The sequence below is a fragment of the Manacus candei genome, unplaced genomic scaffold, assembly GCF_025592945.1.
Source record: "Manacus candei isolate 608988 ecotype Guabito, Panama unplaced genomic scaffold, ASM2559294v1 h1tg000033l, whole genome shotgun sequence".
In the NCBI taxonomy this organism is placed as follows: domain Eukaryota; kingdom Metazoa; phylum Chordata; class Aves; order Passeriformes; family Pipridae; genus Manacus; species Manacus candei.
In genome coordinates, this window is record NW_026138081.1 from 6,278,693 (window position 1) to 6,297,788 (window position 19,096).

General features: G+C 39.3%; 1 protein-coding gene across 13 annotated transcripts in view; it reads left to right on the plus strand.

Moving 5' to 3' along the window:
* SIPA1L1 (signal induced proliferation associated 1 like 1) overlaps positions 1-16,387 on the plus strand; it is a 215,175-nt gene extending 198,788 nt beyond the window's left edge. For 12 of the 13 annotated variants that reach the window (XM_051791500.1, XM_051791498.1, XM_051791501.1 and 9 more), the window contains 7 exons: positions 3,654-3,893; positions 4,973-5,138; positions 8,056-8,299; positions 10,292-10,438; positions 12,869-12,983; positions 13,476-13,557; positions 14,310-16,387. In XM_051791500.1, the coding sequence (XP_051647460.1) occupies positions 3,654-3,893; positions 4,973-5,138; positions 8,056-8,299; positions 10,292-10,438; positions 12,869-12,983; positions 13,476-13,557; positions 14,310-14,453 (1,138 nt within the window). In that variant the 3' untranslated portion in view covers positions 14,454-16,387. The remainder of the gene's footprint in view (positions 1-3,653; positions 3,894-4,972; positions 5,139-8,055; positions 8,300-10,291; positions 10,439-12,868; positions 12,984-13,475; positions 13,558-14,309) is intronic. The other variant, XM_051791511.1, reaches the window with a different exon arrangement.
* Positions 16,388-19,096: the final 2,709 nt, after the last annotated feature.

The following is a 19,096-nucleotide window of genomic DNA, read 5'->3' on the forward strand; positions in this document are numbered from 1 at the left end:
GACACATCAGCTTGGAGCGGGAGTCTGGTGAAACTGGTACTTCCAAAAGGTAACCACAACTTCCTGCTTCAAGGAGGTGAAGAAGGGGGGACTAAAGAAAGATTCTGAACGGGCTACTTTTCATGAGAAATGAACAGCTTAATTAGTGTATTTATCAATTTCTAAATTGCTATCCTTTGCTGCTTCTCACTTTTTTACCTTTTGCCTGTGGATGCCAGAATGTCTGTTACATCTTTAGAATTGAGTTTCTGAGCAAGAAGAAAAGGAATTTGGCCCTAAAAAGAACTCTGTGACAAAAGAAAATAACTACAAATTAGAGTGTTTGTGTCTGTAGAAGACGAGCGATAATTAGTGTTCAGATCATTTGATGGTGCATAAAAGAACTTGTACCTGGGTAGTGGTGGCAAAATGTAAATTATAGTGATTAACTTCTACAGCAGAGCTTCTGGCTGGGTTTTATTTTTCTTTTCCACCCCCATTCCAAAGTCCTTCCTGATGATTGTGCAGATTTCTCATAGCATCCCAGGAGAACTGCATTATGTAGGCCAGTAATTACACAGAATCATTATAGCTGAATGTCATTAAATGAAGCCATATGTGCTGATGGCATGAGTTCCTTACAAAAAAAATAAAATCAAACTTTTATTTCTACCCAAAGTATACAGTTTCTTATGATCCTCTTACAAAAACTAAATGGATAATTTTGGCTATTTGTAATAGGTACATTTTTCATTACTTCTAATAATTTTAAGATACTTAAAATATTATTTAATGGTTCTGGTATACTTTTATGAATGGCTCATCTGCAATTTTTGCAGTTCACCATTTAGTATTTGAATTTTTTCATAATTCAATTATTGATGTCTCAATAATAGAGGTGGGAGGTAGGGGACCAATAGTGACTATCTCTCTGTTCTGAAAATGAGGACTGAATCTCTTCTAGATGTAACTAAGCTGGTCCAGGTGTCTATTAATTCTCTGCTTGCTTCCTGGTGTCACATATTCTAATAACTTCCCATCACTACCATAGTGCTCCAGCTCATATTTAGTTTTTGTAGAGTTTATCCAAAGCCTTTTGCTCTCCAAATATTCTCTCCGTTAACAAGTGTGTCTTTTTACCTATCAGTACCCTACTGGCCTGCCTGTGTTTACTTGTAGGGTTAAAAACTTTAGTCATATCCACAGTTCTTTGTATAGTTCCTGAAGCACAATATTCTACCAAAAATACTATATTGTAAAAACCACAGCTCAAAATATGCAATGCACTTGAAAGAAAACTATTTAAAACTGTATGCTAATTTTACTTCCAATTGCCAGGCCACTCTTAGCATCTAGTATATGATACATTCTTTAATAAATATTAAAGTAATAATACTTAAAATACACTATGTATATCTACAATATGTTATATAATAAGATATTATTTTATGACATATACATATGCATCTTATATAAATTTTATATCGAGCATAATGAACATCAGTTTTTACTGTCTTTGCCTAGTAATATTAAGGATCGACAATACTAGCCTATCTAGTTGTTGTTATTGTATTTTTGTTAAGAAATGGTTTCTCACAACTAGCACTTCCTTGAGCAATACCTGATGGATTAAAGAATTCTGAAATGTGAACAGAACTTTTACCCTACACTGAAGCAAAAGATTTTCCACTTCTTGAGTGTATTTAGAAGGGATTAAAAACGAGGAAAAAAAATTGCCCCATACATTTTCTTTAAGGTTGTGCATCTTCCCCAAATCCTGGTGGTAAATTTTGTGGTAGTGATGCCTCACAGATGGGCTTGTTTGCTCAGCATGTGTAGGAGTTTTCTTTCGGTATTGAGAGAGAGAAAGGGGGAATGAAGAAAAATTTACTGCCTCTTCCCCTAGCTCTTAATTTTTTTCTCTGCTTTCTTGCTATAAATTATGTTTACTTGTATCTGTTACAAATACGAAGGTTGCGGTGTGCAGCACCATATATACAGGAAAATATCTTCCTGTATTTTCTCAATCTGTCATCTTGTGTATAGGCTTTTCAAATGTACAGATGAAGGGAAGGAAGAAATATAATTCTCTAATACAAAATCTGCATTTTTGTACTTTGATTTGCATACATATGGAGCAGTACATGTTGCCCCTGATGTGAGGGACGGCACGGCGTGGGCTGCAGCAGACAGTGATGCTTGAGGTTGGAAGACTACAGTCCAGGCTCTTCATTAAATCCACAGCATTTCACTGCTGGGAATCATGGTGCTTAACTTGGGCCATATGAAAATGAAGTATATTTGAAGGTGATTCTTTAGACTCCATCTGTTGTCAATGAAGAGAAAGGAGAAACTCCAAAGCATTAATTCTCCCTTCATATCTGAGACACCTAGTTTGAGACAAGGACAATCACCTGCTAAGGATATTCTTCATTGACTACAGCAGGAGCCAGACAAGTGGCATAGATTAGATAACTGGCTCCCTAAGACTAAATGTAGGTGATATTGTTTTCCCAGGTGGCAAAAGAAATTTAACGTTAAATTCCTTTTTTCTGTTTCAGTAAGAGAAAGAGATGTGAAAATGCATTGTTCTATCAAGTTATAAAAAAATTGGTGAAGAATTTTCTGTTAAGCTAAGAAAGAAGAGATTATTCAGTGACTTTATTCAGCATTCCAGCTAATTTTTACTTCTCAGTCAGAAACTGTTCTTTACCATGGGGCCATCTGTTTCAAGTTCCTTCACTGCAGTGTTGGATACAGGGATGAAAATGTGGCTAAGTTGTGTAGAGAGCTGATAGAAAACTGGTCTTCAAATATATAATGCTGTTTCCGTACTCAGGCTGTACACAAAGGTTTCCTGTAACTGTGCTGATAAATATCTGACCTTTTAAGGTTGTTATAGTAAATGTTGTCTTAAGACCTAGCACTCCTGGTATGATGCAAGTTGCATCGGATTTGAATATCAGCATAACTAAAGGGTGTCTCCCATCTAAATAAAGACCCTCTCCTTCTTCCAGCAATAAGTTGCAGTTGGTCATCACAGCTCCATTTTCTATCTTGACAAATTGTGATATATGTTAAAAACCTGCTCTGACTTCTCAATTTAAGGGTTTTTTGGGGTTTTGATGTTTTGGGTTTTTGTTTGGGTTTGTTTGTTTGGGTTTTTTACTATGGTAAATAACTGCTTGTCAGGCAAAATCCAAGAAACCCTCTTTTGAAAGCTGCATGGGTTCTTCTTTTGTTTGTTGTGAGGTCCTAAAGAGACATTTCCTGTTGCTTAAGTTCCTTCAAAATATGTTTTCTTTTACAGCCAGGAATTCCAGCAAGAAGTTGGACTTAGGTTCTTTTTTGCTAATTCAACTACAGTGTCATGTATTACTTTTAAGCTGCCTAATGACAATGAACCCTAGATTTCCCATTTTGTGAAGGAAGATGAGGGGAGGGTGGTATATTGTATCCTTAGTGGTTGCTTGCAAAATTGTTCCATTACTATGTGACATGTTTAGTGATGCATTGGTGGAAAGCCCTCAAGAAGAGCAAACTGGTTTTGCTACTCTAGCCACTATTGATAAGAATAACGTCTCGTACCTAGAGTTCTGCTTTAAAAACAGTTAAATAAGGCACATATATACACATTTCAGGCAATTTTTGTCTTTATTATGTTCTTTTCCTAGTACCATGAGCTCACGACACTCTGCCAGCCCTGTTGTCTTCACCAGTACCAGAAGCTCACCTAAAGAAGAGCTTCATTCTGCCACTTCTCCCCAGCTTGCACCTTCTTTCTCCTCCTCCTCTTCCTCCTCGTCTGGTCCCAGGACTTTCTATCCTCGCCAGGGTGCTACAAGCAAATATCTGATCGGATGGAAAAAGCCAGAAGGGACAATAAACTCAGTGGGGTTTATGGATTCAAGAAAGTAAGACTGTTTTTTTTTTGTTCTTGTTTGATTATTTAATTATAAAGAAGCATTTTGATCTTTGACAGTTTTCTATGTAGAAGAGCTCAGGACTATTTAATACAATCCTTCGTCTTCTGTAGAACTTAATATTTAATCTAGAGGTCTGCAGTTAGGTTTAAATATTTAATAGTTTGCTAATCTTGTTCCCTGTTAACTTGTAAAAGTTTTTTGTTATTATTTCTAGAGACCTCTATGGATTTCAGTCCTATTAAAGCTTATCTTTCCTTGGGACTTCTTAAAGGTGACTCAAAATGCTGTTTGAGCAAATATTAAAAATCTTCTTATCGTAGAGCCTGAGTTTTACTTAAGCCTCTCATCCATGTAGTAGTACGGTACATGCTGTGCATTAGCTCTGTGGCACTCCACGTTGCCTTGTTAAGATTGCTGCCTGTATCCAGTCTAACTGGCTTAAAGCTTAAAGCAAGCTAAGATATCATTGCATTACAATATGCAAGTATCTCTTTTGGAAGAGAAATTGAGAAGCAACTTTCTAGAGAAAATACTGTTAAGTCAAGTATGACTTAGCAAGTGGTTCAGAAAGCCCATTTCAAAGTAATTTATTCAACCTTTCTTGGCTGTTATTGAGTGAGGCACAGTATCCCTAGATGATACCAATAACTAGCTGTCAAAATAAAATGGTGAAACTTTGTGATAACCACATTATAAAAAGAAAAATTTAAAAAAGGAAAATATTAAAGAAACTTGGTGATTTGCTACTTTTGGGCTCACTGAAGACTTTTTTTTTTTTTTTTAGTTTTGTATGGAATGCACATTATTTTAATGCAAGGGAGAATTAATTACAGTAACCTTTGAATTATTTGATTGCATTGCTAGTTTGTTTTTAAACAAGCTTATTGCTTCAACAGGTATCCATTAAGATGAGTCTTCACTGAAGTAGTGAAACTTCTTCCATCCTCTATGCCCCTTACTTAATTTTTTTTCTTTTAAAAAGTTGAGTGTTCTGTAATTCTTGTTTCATTCGTGCCTCCTGCCTCAGGGCTTTGAGACCTGACTGTGTCTGTTCCGTTTCATTTCAGGCGTCACCAGAGCGATGGCAATGAAATGGCCCACCCTCGGCTGCGCGCTTCAGCGAGAGATCTGCGAGCATCACCCAAACGAACATCCAAGTCCACTGTTGAAGAAGAGCTGAAGAAACTGATAGATCTTGATAGCCCAACACCTGAATCACAGAAGAGTTTTAAGGTATGCTAAAGAGAGAGAGAGGATCTTTTCTATTCTCACTCACAACAAGAAAATAAAATGCAAAGCATTCCCTGAATTTTCATCATGGACAGAAAATAATCTGTTTGTAACAGGCTAGTAGGGAAATACATTTGGGAACTGTTTTGTTATTACAGTCTTTGCAATATTATTAGTTTTGTGTGCAAATTTAGAGATTAGTATGCCAAATTACAAAGAACATTTAGGACTTCTTGGTCATGGAAAATCCTGTAGTGTTGTCTTATATATTTGAATTTTTCTTCTCTTATTGCATCACCAGACAGTGACTTAAAGTATTGAAACTCCTTACAAAAAGCACACTTTTATGCCTCTCTAATCCTGTTATCAAAAGTGATCCCTAAACTTAAGCATATATTTATACAGAATAGTTAGAAACGTTTCTTGGTGTGTTTCAAAATGTATTTTATAACACAAGTGCATATATTAATTTTTAGAATCCATAATTTGGAAGAGATGTCTTGGTTTCTAGTCTCCATGTACAGCCAGTGCTTAACAGCTCATGCTCATCATCCAGAGCCCAAATTGTTTCCACAGCAACCATGCAGAACAGAGAGCTGCGACTTCTTTTTTTGCTAGTAAAAACCCAGTGTAGCTTATTAAAACTTATAAGTGCTAGGTTCCATACACAGATTATTTCAGATGTTGCCTTTGAAGCTGGAGGAAAAAAACATTGTCACTGGCAAGATACCTTTTTCTTAGGTTTGTAGTAGCTCTGAGGGGACTGGGAAATGGGTGATGTGAACATCTCCTGTTGGTTGTTTTAAGCAAGAGGATTGTTCTCATTCCCTGAAATTCTATTCTGTTTTTAGAGGTGACCTGAAGATTATGAAAAGTATCTTCCCAAGTTTCTTGTTTTTTTTACTTTGGGATTAGTGAACCAGTTCTTGCCGTGATCTTTATTTCCTGGTGACTGTAACAAGTATGTTAACCTAGGTTGCACTTCTGATACATTTCAGCAAGTTAAAAACATTCTATCACTATCAAATTGCATCTTTTCCATTTTAAAAGTAACTGTTATTTCTGCCCACTGTATGACTTATATTTTACCTTACAGAAAGAGTTGCTCTTACAGCATGAAATTTTTTGACACTTTAAAAGGAAAAAAAAAAAGATAAAGAATGATAATGGCCTGCATTAGTTCACTGCACCAAAAATCCTCCTCCTTTCTGTCTGTTGTCTGACAAAGGCTTCATTTGCTAGTAGAATTTGTTCTAGTCTGTGGTTTTATTTGTCTTGTATTATCTCTTCAGCATTCCTTATGTCATTACCTACCGCTTAGACATTGTATCTTCTCAGACAAGTCACCCTTCTTTTTCTCTTTCCCCTACTCTGGTACCAGAAGACAACTCCTACTCATATTGCCTATGTTCTGAGTCCATCAGGTGTAAATATCTATGCAGCCTTTTAATCTCAACGTCAGATATTAACTGTGTTTCCAGCTCCTAATTCTTTAATGCTAAGTGAACTATGCCACCCTCAAGTAAATGCTTCTTGACTTAGCAGCTCTTTCTTTTCCTTCCCCTTTACCACTTCAGGTCATAACATGAACCTGCTGACTGAGCTTTTAATTTGCGGGGGTGGGGGTAAGCAGTTTGATCCTCCATGTGACATAGTGACAACTATGTACCCATCTGTGTACCAGAAGTTGTAATTTCTCTAGGCAAGGTTCATACTGTGACAGGTATGTCCTGAGGGAGGCAACACAGAGGGGTGAATTTGACATAATAGAAAATTGGCACGTGGCTTGGCTTCTTTCCTTGTCTTTTGATGACAGCAGAGTTTTGGAAGTAACTGATGATCCTTGATCATAAAACCAAAACGCATAGCAATCTTCTCATACTAAAATTTGTACAGGTGGGGAATGGGGTGTTTGGTACTGTACATGGGAAAACCATCTGCCAATAGACCTTCTTCCATGCTCTTCTCCCACCTTTTAGTGTGGGATTTTGATCACAGGAATAGAATACTGTCTGCATTTTTTTTTGTCTTTCTGAGAAGAGAGGACTATTTTTATGTGCAGAGAGCAACTCTATGTTTAATCACTCTTTTTGGAAGTCCTATTATGTCCTTTTTTTGTTTAAACTTACTTACAGAGCAAATGAGCGTGGTGAGGTCTTCATTTCTGTTTGCCATTTCTCCATGAAAGCCTTCAGACCAAATTTCAACCAAAACGTAAAGAAATGTTAAGTCTTAGAGATAGTTACATTGCTACAGGTTTCATGAAAATCAGAGTCTCTGCTGGTGGGAATGGTTATGATAGCAGCTCACTGGCACAGGCCTGAGAGTGCCTAACTCCAGGCTAACCACAGCATTGCTTTCTCCTGTGTGGAGCATGGAGGAAGCTGGGATGATGGGGTAAGGCACAAGCTCTCTTACTCATGGGACTGTTTACTTAATTTTGATTTAAATAGTTATGAAGAACCACGGTGGTGATGGGTGTTGCTAATTGTTCAGTAATATGAGACTTGTAATTAGTTGGCATTTGCTGGTACTCTGCCTGCAGGCAGGCAGCCTCCCCAGGGCAGCAGGAGAACTCTGGTTTATGCAGCACTGAGCCTGTTTCTGTAACCATTTCTCTGCTACGCATCAGCTTGGAGTCCACAAGGGCTGCCTGAGATTTCCACTTCAGGAGAAGTTTGAGGGGTGTTTAAAAGGTAGAATGTGAGATAGGGTGAAGACTAGGTGCTACCTAGTTTTAATCTCCTTCAAAGCCGATTCTTTTAGTTCTTTTTCTTATCCACTCTGAAAAAATACTATGTTAACACTTACTTTCTTATTAAAAAAAAATAAATTAACACTTATTTCAAAATAGACTTCAAAAGTTTCTTTATTGATTTTTTTTTCTCATTTCTTTTTATTTGTTTTTATGAATGTATAGTCACACACTCTGTCCTGTCAGTCTCCCTTTCCCAGCACTCCTACCACAAGGCGTGCCTTGCAAAGGACTTTGTCAGATGAGAGTATTTACAGTGGTCAAAGGGACCACTTCTTCACCTCGCGGGCCTCACTCTTGGACCAAGCCATGCCAAATGATGTACTGTTCACCAGCACATACCCTTCTCTCCCAAAATCATTACCATTACGGAGACCATCATATACTTTGGGAATGAAATCACTACATGGTAAGTGGATTTCCTATTTTTCAACTTCCATAGGAATCCTTTGTCAGTTATGTTCAGGAAAAATGTTTGTTACAGCAATTAGTAGTTCCATCTTGATTTTGCTGAAATGAAGAGAGTCAAGTCACATGACTGAAAATATAAAATAAGACAGGAATTTAATTTTTTTCCCTCACTTTAGTGGTTGTAGGACTGCATGACTGGTCATGCAGTTACCTTGTGGAGGAAGCACAGAAATTTGCCTCACTGGCTGCGAGTTTTTACTATTTCTTACAAGAGTCACCTGGACAATGTGGACAACGGACAAATAATGTATGCCTGGTTATCTTCCAGTGACAACTTCAGGTGTCAGTTCCTTTAGTATGGGATTATAGGAACAAAATAAGATTAGGAAAATATTGATATGAAGGTGGATAGATACTAGTGGACATTTGAATATACAGCTACACCAGATACAGCTTTTATTGCACCAACTATTTTTAAATTTACTCCCTTACACTATCTGTTTTACAGGACTTGAGTTACTTATTTTAGTCACACAGCTAACTAAAAAAAAGTTACTTGGTAAACTGCTGTCAAGAAGACACTCAGCCTTCCTCCATTACTTTACTGAAAAGTCTCAGTAGGATTATCTCATGGGTTGTGTGTTGCTGCATGTGAATGTCCCAGTTGGTGAGAAAGGGAATTTTCGCAGGTTCCCACTGTACCTCATAACTAAATGTGTTTTCCAGAAATAGAGCTAGATCTCAGTGTAGGATTCTGCAATGTTTTCTGAAGAAGTACATATCTGCTCTGATTTATTCATGTTTTAGTATGTTTCAAGAGGAAGATGCAAGGCTATCAATAGATTCAACTCACTATACTGGGACTAAGCACAGTCTGTATTTAGATACACAGGATGTGCATTTGATAGTGAAGACTGATGAAAAAAGTCTATTTTAAATTCTTTTCGTCTGTCTGTGATCACCAGGCATCAGTTTTCAGTGTTTAACCTGACATTTTCATGAGCTGTTGTGTCTGTATAACGTTTCTTGCATAAGAGTTAGGAAACTGAGCTCACTTAATTTCTGCTTTTTATATGCACTAAAATAACTTTGCAGACTTGGTTATGCTTGTAACTGGCTCGTGGATTTGCCTTCTGAGGGCTTGGGGTCAGGTGATTAATGATGCCATCTGAGTAGAAGTGGAAAGCAGCACTTGATCTCTTTTCATTCAGGTGCCTGTATTTTCCAAAAAGAAAACCACAAAACCTTCTTTCGCTGTCATGTTCTCTTCCACGCCAAACTGGTAACTTCTCCTAGAACATAACCTTTCTACATTTGTCAACAAACCAAGATGTTCTGTTTTCCATAAAATGTGGGACCTGCATGATAAAAAGACCAGCTATCTTGAGTGGCACACAAATTGTCTTCCCATACACACCTTTACCTTTTGCTGAAAGTAGAAATTAAGTTAGCTGGATATTTAATACCACAAGTATTTGTTGGCTTCCAGCTATTCAAAATTCTTTCAATTCAAATATTCCAGAGCACATCCTTTTTTTTTTAATAGAGAAAACAGTGAGATAAAAATACTCATATTTACTCATCTATCTTAACAAAACCCCTAGTTTTGTATTTTTACAGGAGCAAGTAGGTACCAAGGAGTGTAGAAGCCCCAGCAAGCTGCAGAACCCTCTAAAGTATCTTCAGCTTGTGCAGAGGCAGGAATCATTGGGTAGAAGAGTATTGCCCCCAGCCCTAGCACTGGGGTAGGCAGAGATTGGCTTTTGAAGTGCTCATCTGCAGAGATTAGAAAGGAACCAAATGTCCTGGTGCTAGAAAACTGGCTTGTAATGTGCTGTATCTGGTCAACTGCAGTTATCAAACATTCCACTGAATTTTGGTTCCAAAAGTGCTATGCCAGTAAAGTTAAAAATAGGGTATGCAGTAGTATTAGGAAAGGAATTTTGGGGTGTTTTTAATGGAGTTTATAATCTATTCTGCATCACTGTAGGAGAGTTTTCTGCCTCAGACAGCTCCCTCACAGATATCCAGGAGCAAAGACGGCAGCCCATGCCAGACCCTGGTCTTATGCCATTGCCTGATTCTGCCTCTGATCTGGACTGGTCAAACTTGGTAGATGCTGCCAAAGCCTTTGAAGGTAAGTTCAGAATATTAACAATTAGGAAACTGGTCTTTGTGCATGCTTTGTTAAGGAGTGTGGGTTTTGTGGTTGTTTGGGGTTTTTTAATCCTGACTTTTGCTTTTGTTGTTCTTAGTGTTTCTACTCAGTCTGAAGCTTAAGTTCATTTAAAATACCAACTCAAGTCTCAAGAGCCTGAAACTTTATATGTAATACTCAGATACCATTTCTTCATACTGGAATTTCTCTGTGCTGTGATTTGGCCAAATCTCTGTGAAACCGGCCACTTCTCATGTCATGTAGAGCAGTTGCAGGCATCACAGCTGGTGTGGAAAAGACATTTGACACAAAACTAAAAAAATAAAGTCAAATAGTAGGGAAAAAAGCATATGAGCACACTAATGATCACTTGCTTAACTGCACTAGCAAGAAGTATACGTAGTGCAGCTGAAGTTTGCTACCAAGATAACTTGGGAAATATGTTGTGTTGGTATGTACTTTTCTGTTGCCATTCTTCCCTTTGCATACTCTGAATACATAGATTTGCATGTGTTGTTTCCTCCTATGGCACTTTCTATCTCCATGACACTTAGTAAACTGAAGAGAACTGTAAGCTGCTTAGATACATTTGAATTTAAAATTAATGCAGTTTAGACCAAAGGGAATTTACCTTACTATAATCCAATGGGAAAGTCTTCTAGGCTTGTTAACAGGAGTGCCTGTTCCTAATATCTGCATAAATATTGTCCCACCTTCATGGAAGTGTTTTCACCAATCCTGAATCTTTTAGACATTATTCAACATGGTTGGAGAAGGCTGTGAAGTAACTTGATTTTCTTGGCTGTTCTTTGGTAGTGGCCTCATACATCATTAAGTTGTCTACCTGGGTGTTTAAGATGTACATTTATCCTCTGCTCTGTTGCCGCAGGAGTAATAGGAGCAGCATGGCTCATATTTCTGCTATGCAGTATCGGGGAAGAGTATTCAAAGTAAGCCTTGGTCCTCAAGAGGAGATGAATTTGTAGTGATGGTCTTTTCACCGCCACATAAGGGTGAAACTCAGGTTTTAATGCATTTCCCTGTGATTGGAGCTTCTGTTTAAAAGAAACCTGTTTCTTAGTGAGATTTATTTGACTGTGCTCATTAACCTGAATCCCTCAATTTTGTAGGCCCCAGACTCACTTGTATTTCTCTTTAGAAGTGTGAAGACAGTCAGTGTGGTCAAGGTAACAAAATGACAGGTCAGACGAAGAAGAGCTGGGGTATTGTGTTGGCTGGCACCTTCATCCCACTGCTATGAAAATATGTTCAAATTTGACTTGGAGAGGGATCTCAATATAATCCCATTGGTCATTGGTTGTCTGGTCTCAATATAATCCCAGTCTCTAGTCTCTGCAAGGTGCCAGTAGGGATTGACAAGTACCAAGGAGCCTAAATTCTGATTTGTGATCCTGGACACCTACCTCTTCTGCACCATTGATTCGTGTCTTCAGCACAAGACCCTGAAGTTACAAATAGTGATATCTGTACCAGCTGAAAGAAAAACTGCCTGGATCCCTGAGCTACACCAAACTAGTATTTTCATTCACATGGGAGAAAAAAAGAGGAGCAGGAAAAACTCTATCAAATCTTAAGGCACGTTAATTTTAACCTTGTTGAAAGCACAAAATAAAAATCTGCCAAACAGAAAAAAATGATACTGTTCTGTTTCCAGTGAGAGACCAACAGCTGCTGAGGGAGAAAGAGGTTAATTTATTAAACTAAATGTGTTGATGTTACTGTTTGTGCTAGAAAAACTCCAGAGGTAGGAGGACTTGGTAGTTTACAGTCACACCACATGTGATACTGATACTCAGATGTGTTAAAACATCTGAGCAGTTACGGGACAAGAAATGCAGACACAAGGCAGGAAAGAGGTTTAATGTTTCAATCTGAAAACATTTTATAAGGCATAAGGAAAAAATTTCACGGATCCTTTATGGAGTGAAACAAGCTAAATATAGTTACTCAGTTATAGGGTAGTCTCATACTGTTGTACCCAGGAAGCTCTGCGCAGCACTACTTGTTACAGCTTGGCTTCTTGTCCCTCTTGGAACTGGCCTTGCATGGACCCGCAAGCACTGCTGGGCTATCTCTGCTTTGCACTCTCCAGCATATCTCTCCCAGAGAACTTTTTAGCCTGAGAGTGATGCTTAGTCTGTGTGAGCATACAGTTGTGCCAGAGCTAGTACTTGCTTGTTGAATCCAGTACAGTAGAAAACTTGGTGCAAACACTTGCAGTGCCAATTTGCTTCTGTCAAGTGGGTACTGATATGTCATATCATCACCTTATCTTGCTTGAGGCAGATTTAGATTGCTTTGAGATCCTGCAGCATAGCTTTTGTACTGTGCATGAACAAATAATCATTACTGCTGCCATTGTTTTTCTCTGTATGTTTGCCTTCCCAGTTCAGCGAGCTTCATTCTTTGCTGCTGCTGATGAAAATCACAGGCCTGTGAGTGCTGCCTCCAGTAGTGATCAGGCTGAGGACCAGCTTACTGCACAGATAAAGCCTTACACAGGGTAAGTAAATACACCAGATGTGCAGGCTTCATCATTTATGAACCAAAAATCTTTATTTGGAAGTCATCTCCAGGCTTCACAGAACTCTTCATGAGTTCTCACAAAGAGGGAGGTGAGAAGTGAAAAGAGAAGAATCATAAGTCCAGTTGAACCTTTTTGCAGGTTCTTTGTTGTCTGAGGTGTTCATGAACCTGTCCAAAGCAATGGTAATTCAAGGCACTTAAAATGAGTTCAAGTAGAGAGAGGTCAAGTGATGGGATGGCCCCAATTAATCATGAGTTAAATTTTTTCTGTTGTTTAATGTGCTACATGTGTTCCAGGTACTCTTTATTTCATTCTTTTTGTTCATTTTGTGAATTCTTAGTGTACCCGAGTGCCACTAAGTATACCAAGTGCTTCATAAAGCCACTTGGTATAGACAAGGCTGTTAGCTACCCTATGTGAAGACAGTTAATCGTATCAATACCTATTCTTGTTTCCTGCTTTCAACAGTAAAGAATCTCCTCCAACTCTCGCCTCTAAAGTGGACCAGCTGGAAGGTTTGCTGAAGATGCTGCAAGAAGATTTAAGGAAGGTAAAGCATTTCATCTACAGAAGGATCTGTAAGACATATATTTAGTGCTACTGGTGGTGCTAATAACTGTGTAATCCTGCTTTGCCATGCCTGAGCCTTTGACAGTCTCATCCTTGTATGAGAAAAAGACATTTCTTTGCTACTTTTCTGAGGCTTCTAATTATGCATGGCTAGGATAGGGTATCTCAAACTGTAGGTGTTTGATTCCTCTGCTTAAATTAGGAGGGTGATTTACAGTACCTTCACTCCTAATTCAGGTGACACTGCAAAAGGCTTGAAGTTAGTCCATGTAAATGCATCCTGCTGATGTTGAAAAGTTGACAGTGTTATCTAAACATGTAATTTCTACTGTGAAAACTTCCTGCATTTTGTCAATGCCTACTTGGTCCAAGAAGGATCTGCTGTGGTGAGATGAAAAGTCTCTTGGGGAAGTATTTACAAGAACATTCCTATCCCTTAGTTAACCATCAGCACTTGTACATACAGAACAGGTCATGCCCAGTTCTATTGGACCACCTGGTGAGCCAGCTTCTGTATTAGAATTTAATACAGAGAAATCCTGTTCATGCAAGCAAAACACGAGGAAGAAAATATCACTAATGTCCCTTGGATATAGACCCATGTGCTGTTGCACATAAAATCCTTATAAAGAATGAGACTTATGCTCTTTTAATAGGTTCTTGCTGCTCTAGATAGATGGGAAGCATGACCTAAAATTTCCACTAAGATCTGTATTTTTCCTTATGCCTAAGGAAAAAGAGGACAAGGCCAGTCTTCAGGCTGAAGTGCAACACTTGCGGGAAGACAACTTGAGGTTACAGGAGGAATCCCAGAACGCAACCGAAAAACTGAAGAAATTCACTGAATGGGTTTTCAACACAATTGATATGAACTGAGAATGGTGTACGAGGAAGGAAACTATCTATGAATATTATTACTGGGACTTAAGCTTTAATGCCACCTTAATTATGACATGTGAAAGTATAGTCAGAGCAATTCCCTGTTCTTCATCCTCCAATAACCCTTTTTTGCATCTCTGCGCGCACTCAGAACAATTGCAGATCAACAATCAATGTCTGCCTTTTGTATAAAAAACAAAGTAAATAATTTTAAAAAGGTAAAATAAAAGTTTAACTGCTAAAATGTGAATGTCTATTTTTTGCACATTGTCTCTTTATCTGTTATGTACAAAATGATTTGGAGGCAGGATCAGGCTTACTGTTCCATGTGCCTCTGTTTCCATTAACTCCTTTCTCTCTGTTTCAGGTAATCTGCTTTTCCTTGCAGCTTTAGCAAATATTATGACATCTAGAAAATTAGAAAGAAATGTTTACTTTGCTGCTCTTCTAACATTGTTTTCTGAAGTATGCCACAGACAAGGGGATGTAATGCAATGTTTTAGGTGTCTCCTTAGCAATTTGCGCTTGATTACTAGTGCTACCTTCCCATACATTACAGAGAGCGCGTGTCCATAGTGTATGGTACAGTACAACCAGCATCATAACGTTAGCAGAGAGACTAGAGAGGTGAGCCATGGGTGAGGCATATTATCACACATCTATTGCATTAGCATTTCTGGTGGCCTTTGTTCCCTGTGGAAACAATGGCTGCAAGGACCTTTACAAACAGCAAAACCAGGCATGCTGCAGTTCATGTCAGGCAGGCTGGGACATAACTGAGTACTGTTGCTGGATCGGTAAAGTACAGCCCCCTTCCCTTCCAGGGGAGTCTGTTGCTTGCATACATGCAGAAGACTTAGGCTGAAGTTGTAAAGAGATTAGGATTTCTTTTCCCTGAAATGTCTCCATGAAAATCCACACAAACCATCTCTGTGTACTGCCCTCCCATTCTGTTTCTCTGGACTTCTCAAATCACAGCAGATTTGAGAAAAGTTTATTCAAGTTGTGTTTTATTGCATGAGAGATCTTATAAATCCCTTACTATGGAAGATAGAGGAATATGTAAAGGGGAACTAGAGAAGTGTATTTTTCGACGCACTGGGACAGGATTGGAGCTCCGAAATCCCCGGTCCCATGTTTAGCATGAGTTTTCCCAAACTGCCTCATGCCAGCAAAGTTAACTTCTTGTTCTTTGAAGGAAAAGCTAACTTGCCACAACGTGTTACCTCTACAGAAAATACCTTTTAGGTGTCAAAATATGACTTTTAAGCGCTGCAGTCTGCACATCTGTGCAGCATGCTGAGAAACCTTTTCTACTCTCCCTTCTGAGGATACAGTTACTACCTTAGTAAATATTGCCTTGCATAAAGTGCAGTGTATTTGGGGGTTAATTTTGAGAGCATCCTCTCCCTCCCCTTTCCCACATTCTCAAATAAACAGATTAAAATCATTGGCATAATTTTGTCACAGACTTCCATGCTCTTTTCAAATCCCTTTTTCATGCTCTTTAATCTTACTGCACACAAGTACACACTACACTTCAACCTCAAACTTCATTTGTGATGCTAATCCCCATGGAGTTCTTCTCTAATGTTTTGTCATGGAAATGGATCTCTTTGGAACTATTTCTGGAGTGCTTTTGTGAAGGTTTAGAATGTCTTGGGTTTTTTAATGACTTGTATGAAGGAGATTTATATAATGCCTGATATTATTTGTAAATGGGAAATATTGCTAACATCTCTGAGCATCCTGAAGTCTTGCTTTTATTCTCTTTTATTTTTAAGTTTGGTTTTATTTTATTTCAAAAAATATTTTGGGACTTGGGGCAGACTATTTATTAGAGTTTTGCAACAGAGTTCTTCTTGTATGATGCCACTGAAGGCTACTTGTAAAATTCTGACAATAAAACTCATTTTAAAGGTTCTTCTAAACCATTTTCTTCTGATTTTGTTGGATTTGTTGTTTAAGACTTTCCAGAGTGTCCATGTCTTCTTGCTTTCTTCTCGTACCACTCTTCTCAGTGCTTACTGATGCAAGAGTTCCGTTCCCTATCAGATTCCTAGTTTTTATCTGTTTAAAGGCCATTACTTTTTAGGTAAAAACCACTTTATCCCTTGACTTTTTACTTGTATGATTGCACCAATGTATTTTCTTCCCCCATTTGCAAGGGTTTGCAACCTTTAACAGAGACTGAACTTCACCAGAATGACAGTAAAGGAGAGGCAGTGCTTTTTTATAATTTATCAGGATTTTAGTACTTACTTGGAAAAACTGAAACCAGTGTAGGTGAAAATCAAAGTCCCCTGGCACGCCAAACGTATGAGCATGTAACAATAACATCAAGTGTTAAGCTTGGGGGGGGAGATAATCCATTTGTTTTGTTTTCCAGATCTCCTTCTTTGACTTGGGAGATGGCCTTGGACGTGTTTTGAACAGACTTTTGTTTGGCCCAGTGGATCAGCATTCGGCACAGCTCAAAAATGTGGAACTAGGTCAGTCTGCAGGAAAGCATCTTCCAGTTCACTGAATAGATTCCTACAAGGCACGTGGGGAAAATAAATTCATCTCTTTCTAGGAGAAAAGTTACCCAACCAAGAGAGCTCTGAAGCAGCAAGAGCAAATAGACGCCATCTGATGAAAAATTGAGGTTGAACCTTGGAAAGAAAACTAGATGCTGTCTCACAATTTGTAATTGTGAGATTGATATTGGTAATTGAGTTGAAGGAGAAAGTTTTCTTCAGGTCAAGGAGTTGCCCTGTCCACATCCATAATGAATTCATGGCAGAGGTTCCCATGCTCCACCACACACACTGCTAGGTCAGCCTAGACCAGGGCAAGATCTAACTTGGAGGCATCTCCTTACAGAGTGTGTAGTTACTGGCCTAAGCAGAAGGCAAGTGGCTGTGGGAGGAGTGTGGGTAACAAGGGCTGCCTTCCTATTTCCCCCAATAGAGTAATGGTTTATATTCCTGGAAACAGTTTTGTATTCCTTGTCTACATTCCAGTGCAAAGGTGCTGTTTGCCTTGTGACAGTTTTTTGGATAGCTGGATGGGGCTGGTACAGCAGCAGAAGTCTGTCTTCTCTCAAAATCTGCCAATCAGGGTATGGGAGGGTGTCACTACAGAGGGGCTAGAGCTTGCATGACAGGTAATACTCTTATCAACAGTGATGCTGTGTGTAGGTAACAGATCAGAGACTAACAACATTGTGGTAACACAGGTGAGCTGTGAGGAACACAGGAGCAGAGTTTGCGAGGGGAGAGGCTGGTGGGAAGGAGACTGGGAAGTTAGGTATGGGGTTAAGGGAGAGGAGGTTTGGGGATGAAATACAACACTTTCAAGCTTTACTCCTCTGAAATGTGGTTACTTCTATGGGAAACTGTGTTCCAGCCCAGTTAATGAGGATTGTGAGAGAATGTTTTCTCCAGCTTTTCTTGTTGAGGGAAAAGTCCCCATGAAGCCATCACAATCTGGGAGGATTGACTTGTCTGCTTTTAAAATCTTTATGTAATCTTTCCTTGTCTCCTAGTGCCTTCTTTGGGGCTGACAGCTAGCAAATCCTCTTTTAAAGCAGTCGGCTGTCTCCTAGCAGACAGTTCAGCATGGTGTTAGTCCTGTATGTGAGCAACTTGCTTTGCTGCAAGACAGCAAGGGAACAGAGGCAGTTGCAGCTTATCACCTGGTATGGCAAGTTGGATTCCTTGGAGAAGAGATGACACTGTTCCTCCTCCACTGCTGCAGCTGGAGCAAGGACATGGGCTTTGCTGAAGTGGTTACTAATGGACAGGAACTGGGCAATGAGATGGTGAGGCTTGTACAGATGCCTTCACCTGTTCCTGATGGTAGCTGTGGTGAGGAAATCCTTGCCGTGCTTTTTAAGGCAATGCTGGAGGGAAAAGAAGCTCAAAAGAAGCTCATAGAAATATTCATAGCTCTGCAGTAAGAGCAGATTTAGTTGGGCATGAGGGCAGTGAGGCTGGGGAGTTTGTGTGAGTCAGACTTTTTGAAGGCCAAGGTCTAGATTTGGAGCTCCAAGGCAGGCATTGGCTGATGGCAGCCACCTACACCCCATTTCTGCAATGAAAACCAGCTCCAGCCCATGTCTGGGAAAAGCAGATCCTCTCCCACTTTCCACAGCAGCAGCTGGGGAAGTCGTGCTTAGCTTCAGGGAGACAGAGCTGGCTGCTGGGGGCCTTATGGGGTTTTACCCCACACAGTATGCAAGGTCATAGCAAGTAAGTCCCCCTCTCTGGCTTTTCACATGCTTGCATGGACCTGTCTCCCTCCAGAAGGTGATTTCAAGTGTGTCACAACCAGCTTGTGTTTCTCCCAGATGTTTGGTGTCTGATTTAAAGTGGGCTGGGTTGTTTGTGGCAGAGCAACGTGCAGACAACTCAAGTGGGAGCACTTATGGGAAAGTAAAGCCAGGGTGCTGCAGCAGCTGCATGGCTTTATCAAACCACAGGGCTGGGGGCAGCAGGATTTCACAGAACCACAGAGTATGCTGAGTTGGAAGGGGAGATCATTGAGTCCAACCCTTAGTCCTGCACAATCAGTAGCTTGATGGGTGCTGAGCATTGTTTTCTCCACTAATCAACTTCCTACAGTACAGTTCTGCTTTGTTTCTAGAGATTTCCCAT